General features: G+C 38.8%; 1 protein-coding gene across 3 annotated transcripts; it reads right to left on the bottom strand.

Annotated features, from left to right (window-relative positions):
* Positions 1-1154: 1154 nt before the first annotated feature.
* On the bottom strand, positions 1155-27422 carry LOC122645582 (renalase). Of its 3 annotated transcripts, XR_006330481.1 has the most exons (10): positions 27030-27422; positions 15555-15824; positions 14484-14610; positions 5193-5254; positions 4859-5080; positions 2630-2751; positions 2413-2551; positions 1920-2115; positions 1648-1743; positions 1155-1486 (listed from the first exon to the last, which is right to left on the bottom strand). XR_006330481.1 is itself a non-coding variant. In XM_043838889.1 (9 exons), the coding sequence occupies exons 1-8, from the start codon at positions 27405-27407 to the stop codon at positions 1948-1950; spliced, it is 1488 nt and encodes a 495-aa protein (XP_043694824.1). In that variant the 5' UTR covers positions 27408-27422; the 3' UTR covers positions 1554-1743; positions 1920-1947. The 3 variants fall into 3 exon arrangements, 2 of the variants coding, with proteins under 2 accessions (XP_043694824.1, XP_043694832.1); XM_043838889.1 differs by lacking the exon at positions 1155-1486 and having other exon boundaries at positions 1554-1743; XM_043838897.1 differs by lacking the exon at positions 1155-1486 and having other exon boundaries at positions 1740-1785.
* Between the last annotated feature and the right edge of the window lie 362 nt (positions 27423-27784).

Below are 27784 nucleotides of genomic sequence, written 5' to 3'. Positions count from 1 at the left end.
CAAAAAAAAAAAAAGTGATATCAAATCAAAACTAAAATGAAAACTTTTGTCTTCATTGCCAAACATGATTTTGAATCTAACTCCAAAAATTCCAAATGTGGTTATTTAATTTTAATATATTTTACAATCAAATATTTTAGTTTAAAGAAGGAAACAAAAATGTCATTTGTGAAGTATAATTACTATAGTTAATAAGAGTTTAAAGTAGTTACACAATCATGATAACAAAAGTCTATATTTTCATTTTTAAATTGATTTCACCTGCCTCCTTTTCCTTCCTTCTGGCTCCGTTTGGTCGCAAGAAAAATTAAAGAAAAGGTCAGTGAAATTTTCAAACTTAAAAAAAACCTTTTGTAATCATTGCCCCATATGATTATATTACCGACTCCAAATCATTCCATATTTGGTTATAAATTTACACTTCACTTTGCATCTAAATCAATTGGATTTGAAAAATAAAACAAAAAATTACATCAAAAAAGGAATATGGTTAGACATTTACATAGATTATACAATAATATTGGACAATGAACGAAAATTTCCTTTTAGGTTTGAAATTTTCACTTCCTATCTCTTGAATTTCCCTTTCAACCAAATGGAGCCCTTACTTGCAACCAAACAGAGCAATGAAATTTACTTGCAATTGTACAACCCAAGTTCACCATTTTCCAGGTCGTCCAGATTAGCACCATTGAGAAGGTTCTCTAAACGGACCGTAGTAGGAAACATTTTTTGTTGTTATATGTTGTCAAAGCCTAGTATTTTTCCCCCCGCTCTATTTGGTTACAAGAAAATTTTAAAAAAAGATAAAGTGAAAATTTTCTAACCTAAAAAAAAAAATTTTATAATCATTACCCAACATGATTGTATAAACTACTTAAATCTCTTACCATATTTAACAGTGATACTTTGAGATGTAGTTATTTAATTTACTTTTCAGATCCAAGGGATATGAATGCAAAGGTAAAATGAAATTTAAAAGAAAATTATTTTCTCCCCTATACTTACCCTATAATTACTCAGACTCCCCTACTCATAACTATTTTCTGATTACCCCAAAAGCAAATTTTCACCTTTCTCTTATATTTTTTAAAAAAGCACCAGTGTCAAAGTTCAATTTATTCCAATGTAAATCATCAAAAAATATTTTATAGAAAATTAAAGTAAGTATCACTTCAGATTAGGTGTAACCAGATGGGTAGCTAGGCACTTTTTAAAAGAAAAATTAGGCATTAACAGATAGTCAATGACATCAAATTGTCACAGCTTTTCTTTTTTTGGTCTATGATCGTTACAACATTCTTTCAATGGAAAACAGAATAGGAAGTTCAAACCATACTCACACCAATGGCTTTGCACTCCTACTAAGACTGCAAGGATTTCAACCAAATGTGATGACCCATCACAAATAGAAATGGATATGAATAATAGAATGCCGAGGAACATGTCAGGTTACATTACGCAGGCCACCGGAAAGCTGTTAATCCTGCATGTGGTGTTTTTTATGCAATTAAGAAAGGTTAACAACAGGTGTAGGATGTCAGATAAGAAAATGAGCAAAACTAATTTCTGAAGCTTAAACAACTTGTTCCTAAACCAATCAAAAAACTAATATTTGTTTTGTTGAGCATCGAAAGAAAATCGTACCTTTTTTTATGAAATGGCAATACGGTTACTGAGAGACCATAATTGCAATCGCATTTTCTTAGATGTATTTTACAATGTCTGCCTCTACCAACTTTCTTGGAAGCAAGAAATTTGCACGCTGTTGACTTCTTTTGCCACCTAATCATGCACCACACAAACGAGAAATTACCATGAGAAATCACGAACTGGATTAAGATACATCCCTGAGTATTTCAAGGATATGAGCATATGAATTCCAAGTTGTGGCACTACTCAAGACCATATCCACTTACAGAAGTTGTGAAGCTTTAATCCAATGATTCAACAGTATGCTTTATGTTCTACAAGCCGAGACTCAGTAACTTCTTTGTTAGACTGCACACCTGGAAACTGCCCGATATCATGTCCTTCAATAGGCTGAAATTTATTGTGTAAACCAATAGCAAACTCATCTGAATGAGATCCACCACTTTGAAAATAATCAGCAATCTGCATTGCATAAAATCAGTCAGACAACTTTTAGTGTACAAGCATAGAGATAAAGCAGAAAAACTGCAGTTCAGAAGGTTTTCAATTAATCCTCTTATTGAAATTATTGTTGTATCCTAATAATTTTATAAATTTTCCTGAATTTTTATCTAATTGATTTTATTAAAACTAGAACTGTTCAGCATTTTGATGCACAAGATCTGATTCACATCCAATGTTTCTATTGTGTGCATGTGTCTGGGAATGGTTGCACTCATGTGTACCAATAAATAAGAAACTACTTGTATGGGCACTAACATGATTGGCAAGAGCCATGCCACTCAAAGCAGCAGATTCCATACTTGAACCCAGAAGCCAATCTCCACATATTCCAGCCCGTCCTTGAGGATCAAAGATGCAGGAGATACCAGGAGTATTTGTCGGAAGAGCTGCCCCCCTACACGCATTCCAGGGAATAGAAATGAATGTTAATGATCTATGATAGGTATGAAATTCTGTCAAAGTGGTTCCTCACCATAACTGAACTCTAGTATAGAAGGGTCTCTGAAGTGAACCCTTTGATAATCCCAATGCACTCTCTACGCCCTCAAGCATACTGGCCTTCACCTTCTCTGCAGTCACATTTGGTATGTTTTCCTGATAAATGCAACTCAAATAATAAATTTACCCTCATAAAGAAAAATTTATAGCCGACATGGACCTGTATCCATGACTTCTAAGCACATCTGATTACAAAAAAGCACACATAAATACAGCGTGAAGAAGCACAGATGTAAATACAGCGTGACAGTGACATATGTATACAGGAAGAGAAATTTAAGCTCAATTTGCACGATCAATATGTTGTTGCACAATTAATAACAAAATATCAACAATGTATTGTATAAGCATGGGTAAACCAAGTGGCCAGTTTTCCCCCTTTGTTGGGAAGGAATGTGTTTTGGGTATTTATGCAGTTTGAATTGATTGTGTATATCATGGACTCTTGCTGTGATGGTTAAAAAACCAGGGTATGGCTTAAATTGGACCCAAATTTCACATGTAGGTGAATGCAGCTGTCACTCACTGGAGATTATAGTCTTATGAATTCAACTTTATGGATAAGCATTAATTTGACAGATAACACTGCAAGAAGGATTCATGTACGATTTAACAGTGGGTCTTCATTATGTATCTAACAGTGGGGGCTTGATTCTCTCCATAGAACATACACTACAAAATGCATTTGTTCACTAGGTACAATAATTCGCCTCAAGTGAGGACAGTGGTGTTCCAAGACTGTGATCGTGTCACACTCTTGATGCCCATGATGTACCATTTGATGGTAAAAATAATCAGGAAGTATCAACCCACACTTTTTTCTTTTACAAGGAACTTCCCAATTGGATGGTTGAGATTCATCTTGCAGCATCACATTGGCATATGTTAGGAGATGAGTAAATAGGGAAAAGAGTACCTAAACATCTTTTTTTTTTTCCCACAAACAAATAGGAAGTTATGGATCTAATTCAGATATGAGAAGGATCACCATATGCAACACAAAATTTCTCCTCCAATTCCTTCTAGTCGAGCCTCCCGATCTGTCATTATACCTTGAGAAGTAGAAAGAATTACAATCCCCATTCCACCTAATAAAATTTTAGATAAACTTGTACAGCACCCAAAAAACAATCAAAAGAGGGACAAAAAGGCTTTGAAAATATATCTATCCTAACAATAGATTAAAGGCTAGATAATAAATAGTAGATATCCCCTCCCCCCCCCCCCCCCAATTTGTAAGGATGAAGGAAGATAGGTGGGCAAGCAATATGAATTGTAGCACATATTGATTGAAAGTTGAACATTGCAATGCCTACGATTTCATGATATATTCAATAGCAGCATAATTGTTGAAATTAGTGAGTAAAGTACATCCATCCAGATTCATGGACTCCATTCGTCCAACTCCAAACTTTGGTGAGTTATATATGAGACAACAACAGCAAACTTATAATGAGTCTTAGTTCAAAACCACCCAATCTGGATCCAGTTAAAACCCATGCCAGACCTCAGATATGAATCCCATCCTGTGCAGATCCAAAGGTTACAGAAGGTTACATGATGTTGTCACCACATAACCACATCATTAAGCTGTACTTAGTATCATTACAAAATGGTCCCTCCATTGTTTCACCACGAGTGGGTGACAAGGGCTACCCACTAAGTGTTAGGGGTATGATGTCTTGTATTCCATTGCTTGGTTTGTGGGTTGATTCCGAAGGGCCGTTAAGAGGCCATAGTCCTTGAGACCTGGAGGAATTGACCAACTTGCATGTTAATCTACTGTTCTAGCAGGACTTCGGCGAACCAGTGGGTCTATGCGGGGGTTCAGGGGTGGCAGTCCCCGAGGAAACTTTTTAAGAACTATGTGGGTATTTCGGTAAAATACCTGTATAGGGTTTCACTATAAATATGTAGCGAGGGTTCTTTCTCTGTAACGAAATCTAAGAGAGGTGTGAGGACGAGCGGCTGTAACCCTATTCTCCAATGATAGTGAAACAGATCCCATCTCACCGTGGACATAAGCAATCTTGCCGAACCACGTAAATCCATGTGTTCATTATGTGATTGTTGTTTGCGATTTCCATTCTTTTCTGCATCGTGTTAGGATTCGTTTTCTACACTAAGCTGCCACACAAAAGTTTCTTCAGTCACCTGATTTACTTTTCCAGGTTACTCAGCCAGAGAGAGAGAGAGAGAGAACCTGTGGAACTTTATTTTGTTTTCCATAAGCAGCCGTGCTGAAAAAGGTCCAGCAGTAAGGTCCAATGCTCTGGGAAGGGAACAGTTTCTTTGTGTTGTTTGCCATCCATGAAACAGCACCAACCCCTTTTACAAAAGCTCCTTCAAAAGAAGGGATACCTCGGGTAGGAAGAGGATCCTCAAATGCTGCAAGAAGGGCCCAGATAGAACTAAGTTCCAGCCTCTGCAAACATTGGCATGACATGATTAAACCATGAGCAATTTAGAATCAATTTACTCACAATCTGAAGGAAAGTAAGAGTAGAACAACTGAAGGCTGGACAATTTGCTGTTACCTTCATTTGTCTTGCAATTAATGGTAAACCTGATGACGCAAGCAAGCGGTTTGCACATTTTCCTGTTGGCGAAACAAAAACAAAAATACAATGGTTAAATATACTACATTTCAACTACCAGAACATTGAAGTAGAACTAGAAATCAAAGAAATCACCAACTACTAGCCAATTCATAATGGTCTAACCTATAGCCAATATCTAAAATATCATGATGACAGAAATTTAATTAGAGTAGAACCTCACCCTTTGTGATGCAATTAGATCATCTAAATAGGCTTATTTTAATGGAATAAACCTTGGGTTGAGTTATATATGTGTTGAGCCTTTAGTCCAACGGATTTGCAATGTAATAGGTCACTGTAATAGGCCTAAACCATGGGTATTAAGGCTGCATACGGGATTGCTTTATTAGGACTTAGTTTATTTTAAAGATAATGGGTTAGTTCACTTCAAACAGTTCTATGTGGTTCAATTTAAATTGCATGTAATTGTTATTAAGCGTTTTAATTGGGCTGGATTAGGATTCTATAAGTCCAGTCCTGTTTTGAGTCTGTTTCCTTTATTATTTCACTTTCCTAGTCAAATTAGGTTACCTTATTAGTTAAGGATTGAGTTAAGCCTTTCTTTGTTAGTGTAGGAATCTGTTTTTGAGCCTTCTATATAAGTTTGCAAGGGAGGCCAGCATTGTACACGAATTTGAATAATAAAGTTGTCTTTCTGCTCTTCTTCTCCATTGAAGATCCCTTGTGTTTGATCCAATCGAACCACCTTGTGGTGTGAAGCCCAGGTGTTATTTTCTGTTGTTCTTATTACTCCATCTTCTTCATCCATTAACAAGTTCTATTTCTGAGAATTTTCTGCAACTAGAACCTTTGCTTCTAGAAGATGATATGCAACACTTTTTTTAGATCAAGCAAACTAACCATCCGATCTGGCCCAAAATTTGATGGGAAAATTACATGAGTATCTACTATTGGGTTTCCTTTTACAAAACAGTCCACCTTAGGTTTGAGTTTACAAAACTACCCAATTTTGGGTTTAAGTTTACAAAACTGTTCAATACAGTATTCCACCCCTCAATTGGTTACATTTTTTTACCGTTTTACCCCCAACCTCCCCTTCTCCGATAACCTCCACGGCTCCACCCCAAGCCCACAAACCCCACTTTTCCGTCCCTATTTCTTTCAAGACCTCCCACCCCTGCTACACCTCTCCCCAATGGTTGCCACCCCCTATCTCCCTCCCTTTCGCTGTCATTTCATGGTTTCACCAGCGTCCAGCGCCCACCGCCTCGGCAAATTACGATCCCATCCTCAGCCTTTGTGTTTCACTGCCCTGCCATTGCAGCCAGCCCCGCTCATGAACAACAATAGAGGAAGATGGGCTCAAGGTCAGGGATTTGCGCTCAAAGAATGGTAGTGGATGCACATCACATGCTTGTCCACATCGCTTCAATCCTAGCGAAGGAATTTTTCTATAGCCCGCAACATGGAGATCTGCCTTTCCAGCGGTCTCGTTCAGCGCATAATGAAGTACCTTCGTTTCCTCAAGCATAGTTCGAAAACTCGGGTTTCGGTGGGAAGGTCCCTTGGAAAACCGAGATGAGTCGAGATCTCGCCGAGATTCTGCATTTTTTTTTTTTTTTTGAACTCGGACCCCTAACTCGGTGGGTTTTACACATATTTTGAGTCTGAAACTTGGTAATCAGCCTATTTTAGGCCATTTAAACTCAATGGCATGCCCAAATTTCCCAAAAAACAAGTCCAAATATGAGTTTCACTTTGGACCATAGGTTGGTGGGCGACAAGTCGTACTAAAACAACCTACTCTACACATAATTTAGTAATGCATAGCAAATTAGCAATTAAAACATTCAATTTAGTATATATCAATCAAAACATTCAAATAAAGAGTACATTACATCAATCTTCTCCAAATTTGTTACATAAAATGTGATCGATTAATGAATTCTTCCCCATATTGATCCACAAAGAATTCCCATGTCATAGAATTGTTAAAGTGTTGCGCATAGTGTGATACAACCTCCATATAAGTGTTGTCATCAACATATACCAAACTCCCTATCCTAGGGTACATGGGAGGTTGTTGGTATGAGGTGTGAGATCCACTGCTACTGTCATATTGAGTTTGAGGCGTGTATGGCTGGTTTGGGACTGGGAATATATACCCAAAACCTGACCCATTGCTTTGATTGTCAAACTCAACTGCTGACTTCCCAAACTGACCATAGCCACTGTATTCAGAACCGGTGCTCTCCTGGCCATATTCATAGCCATGACAATGCTGAGATGAATGCCAGGACTGATGCTCACTAGTAGTATCTATACTCATGCTTCTGAAACTTGCAAGCATGGTGTTCATACTGTTGTCATCATCCTGAGCATGTGAGTGTTTGCGACCCTTCTTTCTATTATACGTTTTAGTGTGGCCATCATGGTCTTGATCTTGAGTGGCATGTGTAAACTGAGACTCACCTATGAAACGCACAAGGTCTGCTTACGTTTCCACATCATACCGGTACTGCTCGCACATCCCCTCGTGAAGATCATCATAATAACCACCACTCTGCAATTCTGCATGCCACCACCACTACCACCACCATCACCATCACCACCATCACCACCATCATCATCAGCAGGACTTCCTACAGCAGCCTCAAAAGGTCTCGGTGACTCTGAATGTGCACGCCTCTCTTGCGACATATAATCCTCAACATCAGTACCGATTACAGACGCAATGGTAGGGTCGGACCTACCCCTAGGTTGATCCATATCGGGTGTACAACGATCCCTCACCCACTGGAATAGGGGATCCTCATCATCATCAGAGTCCTCCTGGAAAATGTTGGACAGTTTAATGGGTTCTTTGTCATTGGCTTCAATTCCTTCACATATGTAAGGGTGTCAGTCGGTTCGGTTTCGGTTATTCGGTTCGGTTCCATGTAATGATAGTGTGATCCAAATCCGAACCGAGAACCACTTCGATTCTAGAATTAAATCCAAATCCGAACCTGCTCGGTTCGGTTCGGTTACAGTTCCAATTCGGTTATAGAATATGGTTTCAATTCGGGTCTTGATATGGTTTTAATTCGGTTATACAACTCGGTTCCTATTTGCTTTGCTGAACGGTTATACTATTTGGCTTTAAATTCTTAGTAACATCTGCTACTAAAAGTCTTACAAATGCCCATCTTGTATTTTTGGGCCTTACATTTTTAAATGCACAGTTTGAAAATCCATTTAATTCAAAAATTATAAAAGGTTGGAACTTGGAACTTGGGATTTGGGACTTGGGACTTGGGAAAGACGAAGAGTCGTAGAGAATAGAGATAATAAAACCTTTTAAAAATTATAAAAGGTTGGAACTTGAAACTTGGAACTTTGAAAGGTAAAGAGTCTCGTACGACAAAGGAATGAAAGAATAAAGCATTAAAGCATTAAAGCCTAAAGCCTAAAGGTCAACTGTCATACGTAAAATTGTAAAACTAAATAAACTAGGGATTTAGGTTCGGCCATTCGGTTCGGTTTCGGGTAGAACCGACGGTTCCTATATCAAAACCGTATCCGAATAAAACCGAATTAAAATCTTGCTTGGTCGATCCAAATCCAAATCGAATTAATTCGGTCCGGTTCAATTCGGTTAATTCAGCTCGGTTTTAGATTCGGTATTCGGTTCCGATTACATTTTGACACCCTTACACGTATGTGTCTCATCCTTAATCTCATATTGTACATACATAAGCTGCTCTAGTCATTCGCCACCCAACCTGTTCCGCCTCTTTGAATGTATCAATGAGAATGTACTCCAGTTGCACTCGCATCCGGAGGATGAACAAGTTTGTGAGAGCACTCTCACTGCTACCTTCCTCAGATTGGGTGAATTTGTACCATAAAGCACCCACCAGTCGGCTGCATTACAAATATAGAATATTAAGAATATGTACATTCTAAAGAGATAAAATTATAATTCATAAATGTAATATCATGCCACCTATCAGGGTCTGACTTTTGTCTACCCTCTACTGCAGCTTGTCGACCGAAACTTGCTGAGGCCTCTCTGAAGTATTTGATCTATTTTCATTTTAAATTTCAAACATTGTTAGAGGCATTAGTATTTGCTATTTAGTAATTACATTCATAAACTAACTACCAAAATACCAAAGTCTCATACTCTCACCTCATCATTGCAGATAACTTGTATCTTTAGATTGGGCTCCAACTTCTCAATAATAGCTTGAACTCCTACTAACAAATCTGTGTCTAGCCCAAGATCATAGGAGTACTGATACTTTGGATTCAAATAGTATGCTGGTAAAGTAGACACCACAAATATAATTTATTAGTTACTTAATGCCTTTAGGTTTTGAATCTGTAAATGTAAAAAAGTTTTAACATTTAAAGTGTAAAGTATGTTGAACTCACCAGCTTTATGCAATGGATGACTCAAGTGCTTCTCCCACCGCTTATCAATGATGTTAATGTAGGACTTTGCACTTCGAGGTATAGCAGCTCTAACCATTTCCTTAATTTTTTGAATGGCAGCATAAATATAGGCCAAGGTAGGCTTCTTCTCTGTATCAACCATCCTCAGTACTGCTACCACTGGCTCTAATATGACAACCACTTTATGCAAGTCTTTCCAGAATCCGTCACTTGCAATGGTCTGTTGTGCTGCCCTCCCTTCTTCTGACCTAGAACCTTGCCAACCAAACCATTGTTCACTTACAAACATAGACCTCAAACCTATCACTTTCATTTGAAAGCTCTTCAATACAATGTAATTGGTGGCAAATCGAGTGACACCAGGCCTCACTACATCTCCATTGCATTTTTCCCTTGACATGGCTAAAGCATAGCCATGGTTATATACAAAATTTGTCACTTGTCTTGCCCTATTTACCACACCCGCCACCAAAGTTTTTTTCCCCATGTCCTTCAGCATTAAATCAATGGAATGTGCTGCACATGGAGTCCAAAAGAGTCGGATCCTCTTACTCTTCTTATTCATCAACTTCTCTCCAGCCTTTTTAAAGTTAGAACCATTATCCGTCACAATTTGGTTAATGTTCTTTGCTGCTACTTCGTCCACCACTTGCTTCAACTCCTTAAACAAGTATGATGCATCCTTTACATGCTTTGATGCATCGACAGACTTCAAGAATACAGTCTTCCCATTGCAACTCATCATGAAATTTATAATGGACAACCTAGTAGGTCTAGTCCAACCATCAACCATAAGAGTAATCTCATACATCTCCCACATTGGCTTCAAACCATCAATGTACTCTTTCAGCTCCTGTATCTCCTGAGGCAAATATACATTATATAATTCATGTGGTGAAGGTCCCTTCCATCCTGGGTCAGCCCTCCTTGCAGCGTCAAGGAATGTATTATAGTATGTTCATTGTGCTACATTAGCTGGAATGCCATTGTATAGCATGAACTTGCTGAAGGCTTTCCGTGCTTCCTCTTGTTTACCACCAAACATTTGCGGGATAGTTGGCTGGTAGGCATCTTGTTGCCTAAAAATTGTTGGATTCTGCTAAAAAATGGGATCTGGAGAATGTGCTCGTGGTCGGGTTGGGGGCGTGCTATATTTCTTGTCCCAGTGCTTTTCCTCCTCTCATCTTGTTGCACTGGCGTAGCTGAGCCAGATCCACCAGCTCCTCTTGCCTGCTCATATCTTCTCACATTCTCAAAATGCAAACTTTGTCTACTCTCTGCCAAAGTCTGCTGGTAAATTCTCCATTCAGCTTTTGATTGAAACTCACCAGTGGAGGCCTAAATTCGATCATCTCCTCCACTGGACCTCTACACTAGGCCTCTCTAAGATCGCCTCATCAAACTGTTGTTGTATTCTTTCCCTCTCAGCTTTCTTTATTCTTCCTCCTCTCAAGTGTTATGCCATAGCCGCTTCACTTGGGTCGGAACATTTGGGCATGAGGCAACATCCTCGTCAGACGTACAAATGTTGCTTTAACCTGTGGCTCCTCCGGATAGCAACTTTCCACAATAATTGCATTTGGACTTCTTTTGGTCTTCGGACATCAGGACTCCATGTTGCCATGCTATATCAGACATTGTGTACAAAATGTCTTATATTTTACACTGTTACATAAAAAAACATGTATTAATAACTATTAAAGACTTAAAGTAATGTATTCAAGACTTAAAGTATTCTATTCATAACTGTTAAACATAATGTCAGGCTACTAGAACAATCAAATAACTATCTCTTATTTATCCCCTAACCCTAGTATTTATTTCTTAATTAAAAATAATATTTAGAATTTTTATTAAAAATATTTATACCTTAAAGTATAAGAAAAATATAATGTAATGATGTATTTGACACCATTTGAAGTTGAACATTATGTACATATGTTGTGCATAATTTTTCATAATATTATATATATATTTTTTAATTTTAATAATATTTTTATTAATTCTGAAAAATAAAATAATTTTTTTAATGGGTGAAAATAAAAAATTGATCTATGAGGCTATAGAGCATCCAAAGTTGTTCACCATATATGAAAATCATTTCCAAACAATCACTATTCATCCTATTTTTTTAAATAAATCATTTATTTTTGCAGAAATTATAATAAAAAAAAATAATAACAGAAAAAAAATTCAGACTCCATCCAGTGATAGATCGGCCAAAGTTGTTTAACATATCTCAAAATCACATGAATCTATCAAGGATTGCATAAATTTTGTTGAAAAAAAATAAATTTGGGGAAAAGAGGGAATACCTTTGAAAAATCTTCAAATATGTGATGATTCTTGTAATATTGGAGTTGATTCTTCAATTTAGTAGTTGAATCACACTTGAAACCATGCAATCCATCCAAAATTTGAAGCCAAGAAGAAGAAAATGGAGTTTGGAGCTTTTTTTTCAAAGTTTTAGCCTTTAGGACAGAACTTGCCGAGATATGCGAGTTCTGTCCATGGTTAGGTGGACTTAAATTAGGTAGATGGGTCATGAATGGGTAAAAAAAAATGGGTCAAACCGATATCCAAAACCGAGACCGAGATCTTGCCGAGATCTTGGCGAGATATTGCAGTTTTAGAATGCGTGCAGGTATCGTCTCGGGGTTTTGAAATACCGAGAAACTCGACGAGATCTCGGCGAGTTCTCGAACCATGTCCTCAAGAAGAGGATGAACACGAAGACCTCTCATGGGCCTATTTTCCGTGTTCCTGCTAAGATCCTCTGGAGGATGGTTATCCCAAAGGCTCTCATGTGGGTTTTCTTCTTGTTCAAGTCGTGAATCGCCCAAAACATCATGACTTTCCACAACAAGCTTTACTAATAACAAAAACAAATAAATAGCCAGTTAATTTGAAGTTGAAAAGGTGTAAAGAGAGTAAATCATAAACCAAATTGTCCATGCCATATAACAGGCAGAGGCCTCTTATATTTGGTCCCCATGAATGCGTCAAAAACCGGGAAACTGCTGTTGAGATTAAGGAGAGGAGTAGGGATGTTGCAGGGGCTGGGCTGGGTGGGGGAAAAGGGGTAGTTGCAGTGTGGGGCAGGATTACAGGGGGTGGGGGTAGCAGGGAATGGCGGGGCGTGGCGGGGTGAGGTGGCGAGGTTGCAAGGAAGGGAGGTGGGGGTGTGGGACTGCATAGGGGAATGGTGGTCGCATAGGAGGTGGGGGCGTAAATGGCAGGGGCGGTGTGTGCGATGGAGGTGCACAGGAGCAGTTTGTGATGGACTGGGTTGTGAGATGTTACAGGGATGGGTTTGAGATGGCTAGTCCAGGGTGGAGCGGGGCAGTAGGGGGTGGGTGTTCGGAGAAGACGACGGGATGGGGTGGTGGAAGCGGCGGTGGCGGTGGCTGAGGCAGCTGCAGTGGTATGGAGAAGACAATAGGACTGGCGACACAAGGCTGGTAGAGGCAATTAGGCACAGAAGGGTCAAAATATGTAGGAAAGTGGAGGAGAATCACTGTTTTGGTTACTTTTGTAAACTTAAACCCAAAATTGGGTAGTTTTGTAAACTCAGATCTAAGGAGGACAGTTTTGTAAAGGGAAATTGTGAAATCTCTGTTTTGTCTATTTCTCCTTTAGAACCCAATCTCATACCTGAATCAATTTCTGATTTGCTAAACTTGTTTAGCTACTGATTATATGTCTATATTCAGGAATGAATCCATAAAACTTTCTCAACTTCTGAACCCTAATTTCATTAGTCAAATTAATGTTTTACCCCTTGCCATATATGCTGAATCTGACCATCCAATTGATTTCAGAATTCAGAAACTGTTCTTTCCATTGTTTATTGAACTTGATTGGATTTTGGGATTATTCTAGCCATCTGATTTCATGCTATGTGATTTTTCCCTAATCTGAGTTTTTATTCTTTGAGAAAAAATCCTATTTTGGTACTATTTTCATCATTCAATTACAGTTCTACATTACTTTGGCTGGGGCTATCCATTATATAATACAACTATACAAGTTATAATTAATGAATAATGCAATTAAACATTTATTTTTTTTGGTAAATGAATATATTACCGAACCCCAAGGGGGGGCAGGGAAAAGAACCAAAATACAAGAGGGAAAAGAAAGAAGAAGAAAAAAAAGGGGGGGAGGGGGAAGCGCGGCCAACCAGCCTACGCAGAGGTGGAGTGCCGTAAAAGGGCAACATCAAGGCCCCAAAAGTTCACAATGTGCCTGTTCTTAAGATTGTCCTTGGAGTGCCTCTGACAGATACAGCTGAGCTTGGCAGAAACATCGAAGGAGATGGCTTTCACGTCGAAAGATCTAGAGTTGGAAGTCCATCTCCTGAGGTTTCTTTCTAGCCAGATATGGCACTAAATCAAGACAATAACAATGTCTAAAAAAAATGAAATCTAAAACTGGAACACATCAAAGCATACTATCAAAAAGGAAAGGGGGGAGGGGAAAGAGAAAGTCTATTATCTTTTATGCAAGAAAGCCACTCCATGTCAGAACAAGTGTCTAGCCATGTTCAAACAAGTGTTCAGCACAACAGGGCGACATGAGAGAAACCTAAAAGGGGGAAGCTTTTCTCAAATAACAGGTCAAAGTAAAACCTAACTTTTTCAACATAAACTTTGCAACAAATAAGAGTTCCTTATCATCCTCAGTAAGGTAAAATTACTAAGCATACCTCCCACATCCCCTACCCCCCACCCCCTCCGAAAGAAAAGAGTTTAAACACAACCTAGATATAACCAAACAATAGGGAATACAAAACTCCGGAAGGAAATCATAGAGGCAAGTTATTACCATTGTGTGCAATAACAATTGCATGAAACTGCCCACAAGGTTTTCCATTCTCGCTCAAGTGCCACATCCCGTTATACGGATCAAGTTTACTTATCCAGCATGGCCTCATCACATTAACCATAGAAGTCTGCACTACGGTCACACTGCCATTTAGCAACAATTTAAGTACATAACCCATAAACGGATAGTCTAATGTAAGAAGGATGGAACTAATATATAGGAAACAAGGATAGGCAAGAAAATCTAGAAGAAAGGTAAATGAGAAAAAGAAGTCTGAGTTTATTTCCTGATCCTTGAATGAGATACAGTGGTGACAAGGTCTCATCGAAGGATGTTAAAGCTCAACTACAAGATTATAAAAGGAATTGGTTATAAAAGAGGCTAAACACCTATAATTCTTTTAACTTTTCCTCTATGTATTAATTCAAACAAAGGGAAGTTATAGGAATAACAATTGAGATATAACGATAATAACCTTCACAGAAATAAGTATGCACAAATGCAGAACACATATAAGGGAAAGACAAAGTAAGCCTGATCTAATTATTCTTCATCTGTGTAAGGAAGAGAAATGTGTTAGCAGTGTCAGATATGATTTTAGAGATCCCAGAAGAAGAGATATCCATACAAGTGGTTTGTGTATTATTAAATTCTCAAAATATAATACACAAAAGGCGCATAGGGTGTATAAAATAGTTGAAGTACAAGATATATAACACACTAGGTAATACAGTGAATGGCTGAGAGAAGGGATTCAGAAATCTAAGTGCCCTCATTACATTGTTGTTCATATAACATTTTTGCCAAACTTTCAAAAAAAAAAAAAACAAAGAGCGACCCAGTGCATGAGGCTCCCTCTACTGCAGGGTCTGGGAGGGGCAAATGTACGCAGCCTTACCCCCTGCTTCGCAGGAGAGGCTGTTTCCAAGTTTTGAACTTGCAACCAACAGGAAGCAATAGTGCAACTTAACCGCTGCGCCAAGGCTTGCCCACTAAACTTTCAACAAAAATAAAATAAAATAAATAACATAACAATGTTAAAAATGCAGGGTGTTGGGACAAATGAATCACCTGAGAAAGAATTGAATCTGCAAGGGGGCGCATCCCATTAACACCAATATATCTTGGACATGAAGAAGGCAGTGTAACAAATTGACCACCCACCTCAAGCTCTCCGATTAGACCCTGCCACTGCTGTACCAGACCCTTCTCCAACCACCCATCTACCAACTCAGCAAACCGAGAATCACCCACTGTAAAAAATTGAGCCGCATGATCAAAAATCAGAGGCTGTTGATCAATAACTCTTGTTCCCATTCTTCCTCCCAAACCATGAATCCCCTGAGTGAATAAATACAGAAACAAAGTTTAAGACAGCTACCCATGTACTGCTGCAACATCAAAATATTTAACCCAGTAAATGGACTTGTGATAAGTATGAAATTTTTCCACAGTAGAGTAAGAAGAAAGACTTTTTTTTTTTTTGTGAAAGAGTAAGAAGAAGACAAAATAGAAAAAAGTAAACTTGGAATGATAGAATAAACCCACAATAGAAAATCTATAAAATATAGCTACTATATTCTAAATTCTTCAAATTGATAACCCAAGTCTCCATGAAATTGATGCGATGAACACAGACAACCACAATCAATACCATATTTTAGGATTGTTGTTGTGTTGATATACATTGTTGTAGTCCTTATCTAACAACTCAAGTTATTGGGATAAGCAGTTCTAACATGGTATCAAAGCCAGGAGGTCGGGTGTTTGATCCCAGGTCTGTGAAAAGGGTTATGTATTGTGCCCCTACGTTTTGTGCCTCTTGGTGCCACATGATGGCGCCATCATGTGATGGTTTCACGTGCAGAGTTCTGTGTGGGCCCGCACGTGCATGGGGGGGGGGGTGCTGTTGTTTTGATATACATTGTTGTAGTCCTTAACCCAACAGCTTGAACTTTCGGAATAAATGATTGTAACATAGATAAAATCATTGGCTGGAGAACATCCAAGACCACCGTTTTACAGGCTATGAACCTCAAAATTCTTATACGGCAACCCAAGCACCCAACAACACAACAAAACTTTTGTATTTAAATCTTAGAATAAAAAATTCAAAATAGTTGAGTGGTCGACAGGCCTGGTTAGGCGGTTAACTGGCCTGGACCACTGGCTGAGGGCTGGACAAAACTTCTCGAATGCTTGGCTTTTGGACCGTTAGAAGAACTGCAAGTAGTTGACCGGCATCTGCTCTTTCCTTAAAATGTCTCTTCAAGAGACACATCTATTGGGCCCTTTTGGACAGGTGTATCGAAGAGGTATCCCTCCTCTATATGTATAGAGGACTTTCTAGCTATTAGGGAGTACATTCTAAGTGACTTTTCCTTCCTCTCTCTCACTGTTGTACTCCCTCTTTCTCCCTCACTGGTTATTGTTACTTTCATGTACCGGTGGTACTTCCATGTACTGGTTTAAAGAGTCTTCAAAGCCTCCTCCTATTTATTGAGCACAATTTTGAAGTGTCCCGATGTGGCCCAGTAAGCAAGTGCAATGACTACCGAAGGGGCCTGCGGGGCTGTTTCATTTTGGAGGCTGATTCGAATTAACCGGTTTGCACCATAGAGGGCATCTACAGTCTTGAGGAGAGTGACTGGTGACGCGACTCAGACCCTCCATCTTTGCTAATAATTTCACAGCTTCTAGTTGTAGTAAGAGTGTTCTATAAGTTCATGATAATGTTAAAGCTCGGCTGCATTCGAGTGTTGTTGCTAGTGAATCACCAAGCCATTAAAAGTTAAGTTTATCTCTCAATATTTTATTACTGTTTACTACAATTTTTAAGACTATAGAGATTGAAAGAGACCAGATATTCAGATATGGCTAGGACCCATATGACAGCAATTGAAAACCGAATCCTGCATGAGTTTCTGTTCTTAATTTTTTGTTGTTGAACCACCTTAGTGTGGGTTATTATTCTTAAAATGGTGACCCAATTGTTTGGACCAAGTACATCGGCTAGTACAGAAACCTGTATATTTGTTGTGGTGAATACTACATTCAAATAGTTTAAGTGGACAAGAGAATGAGTGGATAAAGTACTATGGATGACCGTTGACTGTTGTCATTCGCACCTCCCAACAAGGATTGCATCTCTAAAATGGGTACAAATATTGCTTTTCTGTTTCTTATTTAAAATTTTTGATTATATATATATAGCAACAGTAGCACTTCCCTTCTTCCATTGTCTAGAATAGCAATGGATGGAGTGAGTACCAAAAGTCATCATTTTGCTTTGTTTATTAAGCCTCCAACCAATAATTACGGTTTTGATTCATTTAAATTAACATTTTTTACTGTTGAATTTGTGAACCACCAAATTCTCTCAAAATAGTCTTTATATGAACCGTTACATGGCTTGTTGGTTTTGGATACTTTCAAAAGTTTGACCAATGGGCATGAGTCAACGTGATTTTTAGAAGTAGAGGTCTTACCTTTTGGGTATGGATTAATCTCTTGCCTAAAAGATTATAGCCCATCTATTGATCTGGTTTTATTCTAACTAGTTCAATTTTAAGTGATTACCCAATATCTTTGATTTTGGTTTTTCGGTTCGAGACTATTGTTGGACAAACTATTACTTTGGTTTTAACCATGGTATGAGCAAGTTCTTAATAGAAAAGGAAGTAATTTTATTCACCATTAGGTACAATGGTTCAATAGATAGGGAGAGAGAGGATGGTGTCATGTTTATAATGGTAGTGTTGACCACCACTGCATCAACTACCATGACTTGTGTCTTCATCTAGTAATTATCCATGTGCTTTATATTTGACTTTACTGGATTTATTGAATCTGTGAAAAATATGAAACGGATGTGTTTGTATGTGAATTGTAAATGAATTTTGTTTAGCTTTAAGTCTAGTTTCAGACTTGGAAACTTTCATTTGATTCCGATGCATGGTTTGTGAGAAACGTCGAAACACTACTGACTGGGCACAAGAATTCGAAAGTGGTTATTTTGGTATACATAGTTGTCACGGCAACTAGGCGACCCAAGGCGTTGGAGGGGAGCCTTGTTGAGGCACCCTAGGCATGCAGTATATGATTAATGTAGGACTGTTTTGGGTTGTTTGGTCCAGATCTGAACTTTTTGGTTCAAATTAGATTCCATGGATTTGATGACCAGGTTCAATGAACCAACCTTATGTAGTCTAATCGTGGTATGATTTAGGACTTCATTTTCTTTCTTTTATTTATTATTCAGCAGTTAGGATAATTTACTGTCTTGTGGGGCCCATTCCTAGATTAAAGGAGTCTTATATGCTCACAATCCTGGCTACCTAGTAGTTTCTTTTTTCAATTAGACTTTACTTCTAAAGTGTTGAGTCACCTAGGGACTCTCTAAGATAGCTTACAGTTGGAAAGTTTTAGGCAATTTAAATTCCTTTCTCTATTTGGATTGAGTCAATGTTATAAATATGTAAAGGCTTAGCAGCCCTCTTTATGGATTGAAGAATGAAATTGAATTAGTTATTGGATCTCTCTATCTATCAATCTATCTATTCTTAATACCTGTAGCATATGTACCAGCAGATCTTCTTTCAGATATACATCGATTTGATATTAGAGCGAACCAGAGGCTATATCATGGAGGTTGATCCATATGATTTATTCTTTTGGATTAGAGATGGTCTCCGTACACTGCAAACAGGAATTTGTGATCTTCAAACAGGGCTTCTTGATCTCAGGACAAGTTGTCGAATGATTGATGATAATATTGATCGCTTCTGTGATGAGAGTCGAACATGATAGAAGCTTCTGAGGATGGATCACAAGTGGCAGAAAAGGTGAACAACGAAAGTGACGATCAGGCTGAAGTAAACGGTCTAATCAAGTAGGGATGTAAATGAATATTCGAAAATCTGAATTTGGTTCGCATCCGTAATTGTTTAGGGGTATCCGTAATTCCGTATCCGTTTAAGGATATCCGGAAAAATATTCAAATAATCCGGGAAGAATTTATCCGATCCGAATAGATATCCAACTAATATTGAAAAATTAAATAACTAATGATCTTGAGGGTTTTTAAAGATTCAACAAGTTCTAAGGAATGAGGAAATGAGAACCATGAGACTACAACAACTGAGAGACATGGATTGAGAGTGAATCATATCTGTTGGGGGGAGGAAGGTCTGGGTTACACAAGTCAAGGATGTAAACGGATAGTCAAAAATCCGGAACCGATTCGCATCCATATCCGTTTAGGGATATCCATATTCGGTCATGGAATATCCGAATCTGATCACATCCGATTCATATCCAATCCATATTCAATCCAGTTACATCTCTGCAATCAAAATAAAAATTGAGGAATTGATCAAAGGTTCGATTGAAAATGTGAAGTCCCAGGATCAGATTCCAATTGAAGGGATATCATTTGCAATTGTTCATCAAGAGATCTAATGTAGAACTAATCTAGGTCAGATTTAGTTCCAAATAACCCAGGAGTACTCAGCAGCCAGCTTAAAACAACCCTCAACAACAGGGTAACACAATGGCCAAAATTCAGAATTAAGGCCTAGGTTAAATAACCAAATCCAGCCACTCAATGGGGCTAATATTAAGGTCGAGTGTAAGGCTCAGGATAACCAGCAAGCCCTCCAAACAGAAAAGAAACAGGATGGCTAGATTACAAGTTACCAGCAAGGCACCAAATTAGAAGGTAATAGGAACTTATCTGTAGAAATCAAATCAGCCAGTAGAAGAGACCCAAATTCAGATCGAGTAGTGCTTGTATAGGGAATAGCTCTGCAGAAAATCCCAGCCTATTCTGATGGTGTGATTGTGAGATCTAGAGGTTGATCCCAAAATAGAAGGTTAAGGTGCAGGCTAGATCCAGCCAGTGGAATGGAGTGAAAGGGGGATCGAATGGGGTGGAAGGTGAGACAGACTGGTGGTTAAAAACCCAACAGGGTTTGGTGGAGGGATAAGGAGTTATCAGTTATCACACTCAGAGGTTGCAGCAAGTCTCCAAGCACAGGGATGCAGCAGCCTTCACTCGATTGGGAGATCAACAGCAGCAGCTTCAGTCAAGAATAATCAGTAGCAGCAACAGTTGAATGGGAATGCCTTCAGTCCACGATTGATCTCCTCCAGTAGCAGCAGCAGTCACAACACAGCAGCATTCACCAGCAGGGATTGAGCAGGGTAGGAGGGAGAGGAAAAAAATAAGAAAAAGGATAAAAATGTTCGGCTCTCTCAGCCAGGTTTCTCAACCCTTCAAGTCATGAGAATCACTTGAGAAAGGAAACACAATTTGCATAAGCAATATTCATTCATCAGATAAATCGTGGGGGTGGCTGAAAACAGCCTTCAAATAAATAGGAGCAAAAACTTGCTTCCCAAGAAAAGACAGAAATAGAAACTAAGTTATTGACTAAATCTGCAGAATTAGAAATTGACTTAATAACTCAAAGACTAAACTAGGAATGTAGGATACTAACTAACTACACAAGTGGGGTCCACTAAAGTGACACTCGGCCCTCACTTGTAGTACAAAATTTTGTTATAAAAATGACAATTATAACCCCCCCCCCCACAATTCTGGGTTTGAGAGACCCAGCAACTCCCAGCCCAGTTGGGCTGGCCCAACTTAAAGTTAGTTGGCCCTGTGGCCCATGGGGTTGGTCCACCAATTGGTGAAGTGAACCAGCCTTCTCCCATGAGTCCCCCCTTCTTGTATTTCTGGCCAAACAGCTTGGCTTCTGCATCAAGCTCGTGACGGTTGATCATGTGATTACTAGAGAAAGACACAAAACATGAAGAAAATGATAAAATTCATGGGCCCCCACCTGGACAGCTGGCTTAGAGGAATTGATGTTAGGTTTTATTTTTATTAGATTTTTATTTAATTTCTTATTTATGTTTGAGTTGTACTCTTAATCGGGAATCCTAATTAGACTTTAGTTTCTATTTTGTTTCAGCCATTAGGTTATATATATGTTATAAGCTCTTAGGAGCAAGGGAGATTTTGAGTTAATAAAATTAGAGTTACTTCGCTTTGACTAGTGATTGTCCTGTGAGAGCTAGGGCGAGAGGCATAGGTTGAGAGACTCACTTCCTTATTTCCCCTTCCATCATTCTAGTTGATCCCCACTTCCATCCTTTATTATGTGCATTGAATCGACAACAAATTGCTGCATTACTGCTGGTTATTCTTCTCCATTAATCATCTACTATTGCTGTTATTGAAGATCTATACCAGTTGCTGGAAATCAGAACAGGGGCCAACCCCATCATCGATTTGAGAGAAAATTATGGTTTCCAAAAGCCTAAAGTTGTTCAATCTGTTTCTCTCTATTCTGATCGGTTTCTTCTATTGGGGAGTTCAACTAATGAGATCTCATCATTCTCCTCCAACAAATTTGAGATCCCATTGTTCTCTTTCTTGTTCTTTGGAGGTTTTCTATTTGAAGGTTTTCTATTTGATCCTGCTCCTGAGTCCTGCCTGGGATTAGACCTATTCTAGTTCTAGTCTTACATTACCATGCTGTTAAAGGTTTTAAGAAAGGCACTATAGATGATGAATTATAATGGTACCCTGTCATGCTTGAAGGTTCCATAATGCAAGTTGGATTTCTGAACCGGGGAAGTCTTAGATTACTAGTGTGATTATGTACTCACATTTGATGGTGGGGTGATTTCATGAAAATTGGTAAAATAAATCTGTGATACAGGTTCCACCATGGTAATGGAAATTTATGGCTTCGGAAAAAGGCCGAATCAAAAACCGAAAGGCTAAGGATCTTAGTGACAAATATATTGTTATGACCTAAGCTGCTGCCTCTACAAGTGGCCATAGTAAAGCATATGATGCAGGGAGAAATTGGCTCACAAGCTTCTATTCCAGAACCTGGTCCACATGTTGGTCCAAGACCAGCACTAAGCCAAGCCCAGACCTTGCGGATAGGCTAGCCAAGACCTGGCCCTGCTGAGTTTTTTTTTTTTTTTTTTTTTGGGGGAGAGGGGTCCACTTGGGTCCATTATTTTGGAACAGCTGCTGGAGAAGACTTTTGGTATTCTTAGCATCTTTTAGAATTCCAAGAGTTGGTTAATTTTCTTGGTTTATGTTTCCTATATATTGGGGGTGGGGTTCAATGTTTTGAATTTAGTTTTCTATGTCTTGGGGGCAGATATTTATATTTAGGATTTGTTATCTATGTATGGGGAATTCCAAAGGGTTTTGGAATTCTAAGAGTCTCTTTAATATTATTATGTTGTACTCAAGATTTCTCTCTATATATAATGCAAGTCCTGACTGCTCTCAAAAGGCAACCCAAAATTTTGAAAACAAAAATCCTCTTGTGAGAACCCTTGTGAGAAACAAGAGTTGTGAGACTCGGCAACCTAGGTGGGATTCCTACGGCTGGTAGACTGGTGGGACTCCAGCTCTACAGCCTAGCTATCAATTTTCATACCTATCTATTCTCTTCCAGATTCGATCTTGGCTTGCTTATCCATTCGGTTTTGCATCAATTGGTATCAGAGCTATGGCTGGTGTTGAAGAAAAAGATAATTCACTAAGGTTGAGAAACTAATAAAGTCTATCTTAGATAAACTATTGATAGTAGAACAACAACAACTCAATCAGCAAATGAACTAGATACTTGAGACAATGAACCCGACGCCTCTCTCTCTCTCTCGCCTTCCCTAACAATTCTCGAAGAGCCTTTCCTTGGCCACCGAGGGTCATCTCCTTTCTATTTGGGCTCTCAAATCTCTCGCACAATGATTTGAGAGACCATCTATGACTTCAATCGACTTTACAGGGTTTTCAGCCTGGATCGACTTTTGTCAGGGTTTTGATCCTCCATCAACTTTTCTTAGTTTTTTGTGATGATCATCGCTTCCTTCAAGGCATCATCTCCACTTCGACTTTTCTAAGCTCTTTGCATCAACTTGAGTGGTAACTATGTCAGTCGACTCTACTGCATCAACTGGAATTGAAGGGACGAGTTGTGGGACTCATAAGTCATAACGATTTCCCATCATTCCCTATTAGCTTTGTTCGATTGGATGGGAGCAATTATCTGATGTGGTCACACTCCTGTTACCTCTCCATTGATTCACGTGGTTATGCGGGTTATTAGATAGGTGAAACTGCAAAGCCTACTACTATTAATGCTTTACAGAAAAAGTAGAGTTCAGATAACTCCTTGGTAATGGCTTTTCTTATCAACTCTATGCAACCCCAGATTGCTCGGGGTTACCTACTCTTGGATACTACAGCCAAGATTTGGAAAGCAGCTTAGGACACAAACTCTCAGGTTGGGAATGATGCCCAAGTTTATGAACTACGCAAGAAGCTTCACAAAACCAAGCAAAAGGATCAAAGCCTCTCTCAATACTATTCTGAGTTGCATAGTTTGTGGCAGGAACTCGACTTATATGACACCTTTCAGGCAACCTGTATTGCAAATGTTACTAACTTCAAGAAATGGGACGATAAGTTTCGGGTTTACTATTTTCTGAATGGGCTGAATGTTGAATATGATCAGATTCGTGCCCAAGTTCTTAGCTGAGACCCTTTCCCTACGTTGGAGCAGTCTTATTCAAGCAAAAATTACCCTTTCCCTACGTTGGAGCAGCATTGGTTTTACTACTTTCATGTACGTCCTGTTTGTTTGATGAAGAAAAGTGGAAAAGGAAAAAAGGGGTGGAAAACTTGTACTTGTCTGGTTACATGGGGTGGGAAACTTCCAAACAAGGTCATTAAATGCATTTATTCTTGTCTGGTGAGGTGGCACCCCTCTTTTTCCCACCCCATTCACTTTCAAAGTCCTACCAAATTGGTAGGACTTTGGCACTATTCATGGAAAAGTTAGTTTTGAATCTATCTCTCTCCTCTTCCTATTTTCTTTCTTTTCCATGGAATCCCACACCATGTCCATTTCCTCTCTCTCCCACTAAGTCCCACCCCACTACAAAATGCATATTCCATTATTTCCTTTCCTTTCCTTTTCAACCCAACCGACAACATATGTGACCCACCCAATTTTCAAAGCCTTTTTGTTTATTGAGCACAATGTTGGGTTTCCTCCTCACGAAAGTCAAGGAGGCAGGACCCATGTGTTTTCTTCTTCAACGAAGGTGGTTGAATCAATTAGGGGCGGCGAAGTGCAGTCCATTTTTTTCCAAATGAGACAGTGCACAGGCGCTGCTTATTAATGACGAAAAGCAAAAGTCCTCCCCTCTCTCTCTCTCTCTCTCTCTCGTTTTTCTAGAGAGGTGCTCTGTGAGAGGGCCACAAAGAGAGTGAAACTCTTTGTCACATAGACACAGAAAGGGTGCTCAGTGGGAGGAAAGTACAGAGAGAGTAAGTCTCACATCAAAAGTGAGTAGTTTCCTGTCATAGAACATAAGATAAGAGTACATAAACTCTTTAGACAGTGTTCCTCGTACTTGAGTATCAGCATGACAGTATTCTTACTGTGTTTGTAACGTTAGTAATGAGGTGAGAGTATTTTGCGCTTGTAAATACACCTTGTAAGGTGAGTTACTGTTTTCTCCAAGAGAGGTATTGCTATTGATGTTTGTAACCCTCTAGTTGACTACAAAACTTGTATTCCCATTATTATTATAATGGAGTTTTCCCTGGGCTAGAGCCTCGTGGTTTTTTACTTTCATATTGAAGAGTTTTTCACATAGTCAACCCCATTTAGTTGGGATAAGGCTGAGTTGTTGTATTGAAGAGGTTTTCATGTTAAAATTTCGGTGTATTCTTTTGGCTTCCTATCATTTTGTACATGAGTGGGACCCACATAGTTATTCTTCATAGTTACTATTCACAGAATAGTTGTCAAGGCGGCAAGCAGACCCAAGGCGGTGGCGGTGGTGCCTACGTGCTTAGGCGACAAGGCACCCGCCTAGGCGTTGTCTAGTGACCAAGGCACCCGCCTAGGTGACCAAGGCGCCAAAGTGTTAGTTTTTATTTCCCCTCTTTTCTAACATTATTTAGTATGTTACAATGTATACCTTATATCATCAAAAATCAACATTAAGCCACATCAAGCCATCAACAGTCAACATTAAGCCACATCAAGTCATCAAAAATCCACATTAAGTAACATCAAGTCATCAAAATCAATATTAAGCCACATCAAGTCATCAAAAATCAACATAGAACTAGAGGACAACAGAACTGAAAAAGCAAGTTATTGGAAGTTTGAAACAATCAAAACATACAGTTGGTTTATACTGTTCTTGAAATTGGTCATTGTCATGGTATACCTAGTCTCACATTTGGTTGTATATTGATTTTAGAAAATATGATCTTATCTATAAGTAATTAAACTGCTCTTGATTTTGAAAAAAAAGTTATTGTTCTCTAAGAAGTTTGACAGGTTAAATGGTTTTATTTTTACATGAGACTTTTTGTAATAGGTAGACCACAAAGCAAGCTTTCCAACAAATCCAAAATTGCTTAAATATAATTTATATTGAAGGAGTTATGTTCTGGATAAACCTTATTTGGTGTACACGAATGCTGTCAAAATCGCTCTGAATGAAAATATTTTTTTTAGATATCAAAACAAATGAATATTTTACTACACTTTTGTTTTTTAGCAATGTTTTACCATATTATGATTTATGGAATTTTTAGATTTGAGAAAATACACAGCATTAGAAATTTGAAAACTTCACCTACCATCGAAAATCTAGTTTTTGTTCTTGAACTGGGAGATCGACTTTTTATCCTTTTGGAATTTGATTTTTTAACTATTATTATTGGATTCAAATAGGAGGTATTTGCTTATTTATGAATATATCTTAAGTAGTTACTTAAATGATATTTAACATAAATAAGGACCAAGGCATTCAATACACTAACACGGCAACCGCCTAACCAATGCCTTGACAACTATGAATCACATGTATTATACACAATTCGTTGTTTTATTTTGCCATCAACTTGCACACAGGTGGGAAAGAGTCATCTGTTTCCCAACACACAACTTTGAAGTGTCCCGATGTGGTCTGGTAAACGATTACAATGACTACTGGAATGGTAAACGAGTACAATGAATCAATGACTAATGGAGAGGTCTGTGGGGCTATTTCATCTTGGGGTGAATCGCATTATCCGATTTGCAGCATAGGAGGGCATTTACAGTAGTAAAGAAAGTGACCGGTGGCACGACTCAGCCCCACCGCGTAATAATAATTTCAAAGCTTCTGGTCGCAGTAAATGTGTTCTACAAGTCTGTGACAATGTGAAAGCTCTCCTACATTCGAGTGTTGTTGTTGTTGAATCACCAAGCCATTAAAAGACAGGTTTATCTCTCAATATTCTATTATTGTTTACTCCAAAACAAAGCAAGAGAGATTCATTTCAATGAAACATAAAACATTACCAAAATAATATGCTTCAGAGTTAGTTCGTGTTCACTTCATTTCCTTGGACAAAATCTAACCAAAAGCAAAATATAGTTCACACAGTGAATTGGAAATTGAAATTTATCAAATGAAACCGTGAAAAAACTCACTAACCGTATCGAACACAGTGGACCTAACTCCCCGTTTCTCCAGATTGAGAGCGCAAGTAAGCCCAGCAAGACCTCCACCGATAATGGCAACAATTGGGTCTTCAGGGATTGGAGTTGTGAATACCACCTGCTCCTGACTGAATGATTTCTTCAGAATTGACCCCCTTGATGCTCCATAAGAAGATCTTCTGGGGTTTTTGCGGGTGGGTCTGCTACCTTCCATTGTATTTCTCTTGCTGGAGCCACCGGGGTTATTGGGTTTTGATTCTGCTTTACAAATAAGGGTCCGATTTCGGGGATTTTTGGAAAAGAGAAATTTAGGATATTTCGGAGTTTTGAGCGGTTGAAGGACGAATGCGCAGCTACTGCAAGAAGCATTCATAGTTTTCGTTCTTTCCGTTGGTGGGAAAGACGATACATGTGAAGGATACGCTCACTGCGCACCACCATTTATCTAGAATCGTGGATTTCGCCGTATTTTTATTTGCTCTATTTCTCCAAGTTCCTCTAATGGAGGGGTGGACCCCACCCAAGCAATATGTTTGGGCAGGGTAGGGTGATCATTTTTTGAATCCTTTATTAGAGGAACTTGGGGAAATTGACCTGCCCAGGAAATGGAGTAGATACTCAGGCATGTTCACCACTTGGCCCAGATGTTTGTGTAGAGACCATGCGATCAAGTAGAGATCTCTTGCCCTCTAGGTAATATTATCACAGGAAGTTGTAATTTTTTATCCAGGAGTGTGGCCTACGCCAGCA

This window comes from Telopea speciosissima, chromosome 1 (assembly GCF_018873765.1).
Source record: "Telopea speciosissima isolate NSW1024214 ecotype Mountain lineage chromosome 1, Tspe_v1, whole genome shotgun sequence".
Taxonomy (NCBI): Eukaryota; Viridiplantae; Streptophyta; class Magnoliopsida; order Proteales; family Proteaceae; genus Telopea; species Telopea speciosissima.
The sequence above is the reverse complement of the archived record's forward strand: the minus strand, read 5'-3'. Positions and strand labels throughout refer to the sequence as shown.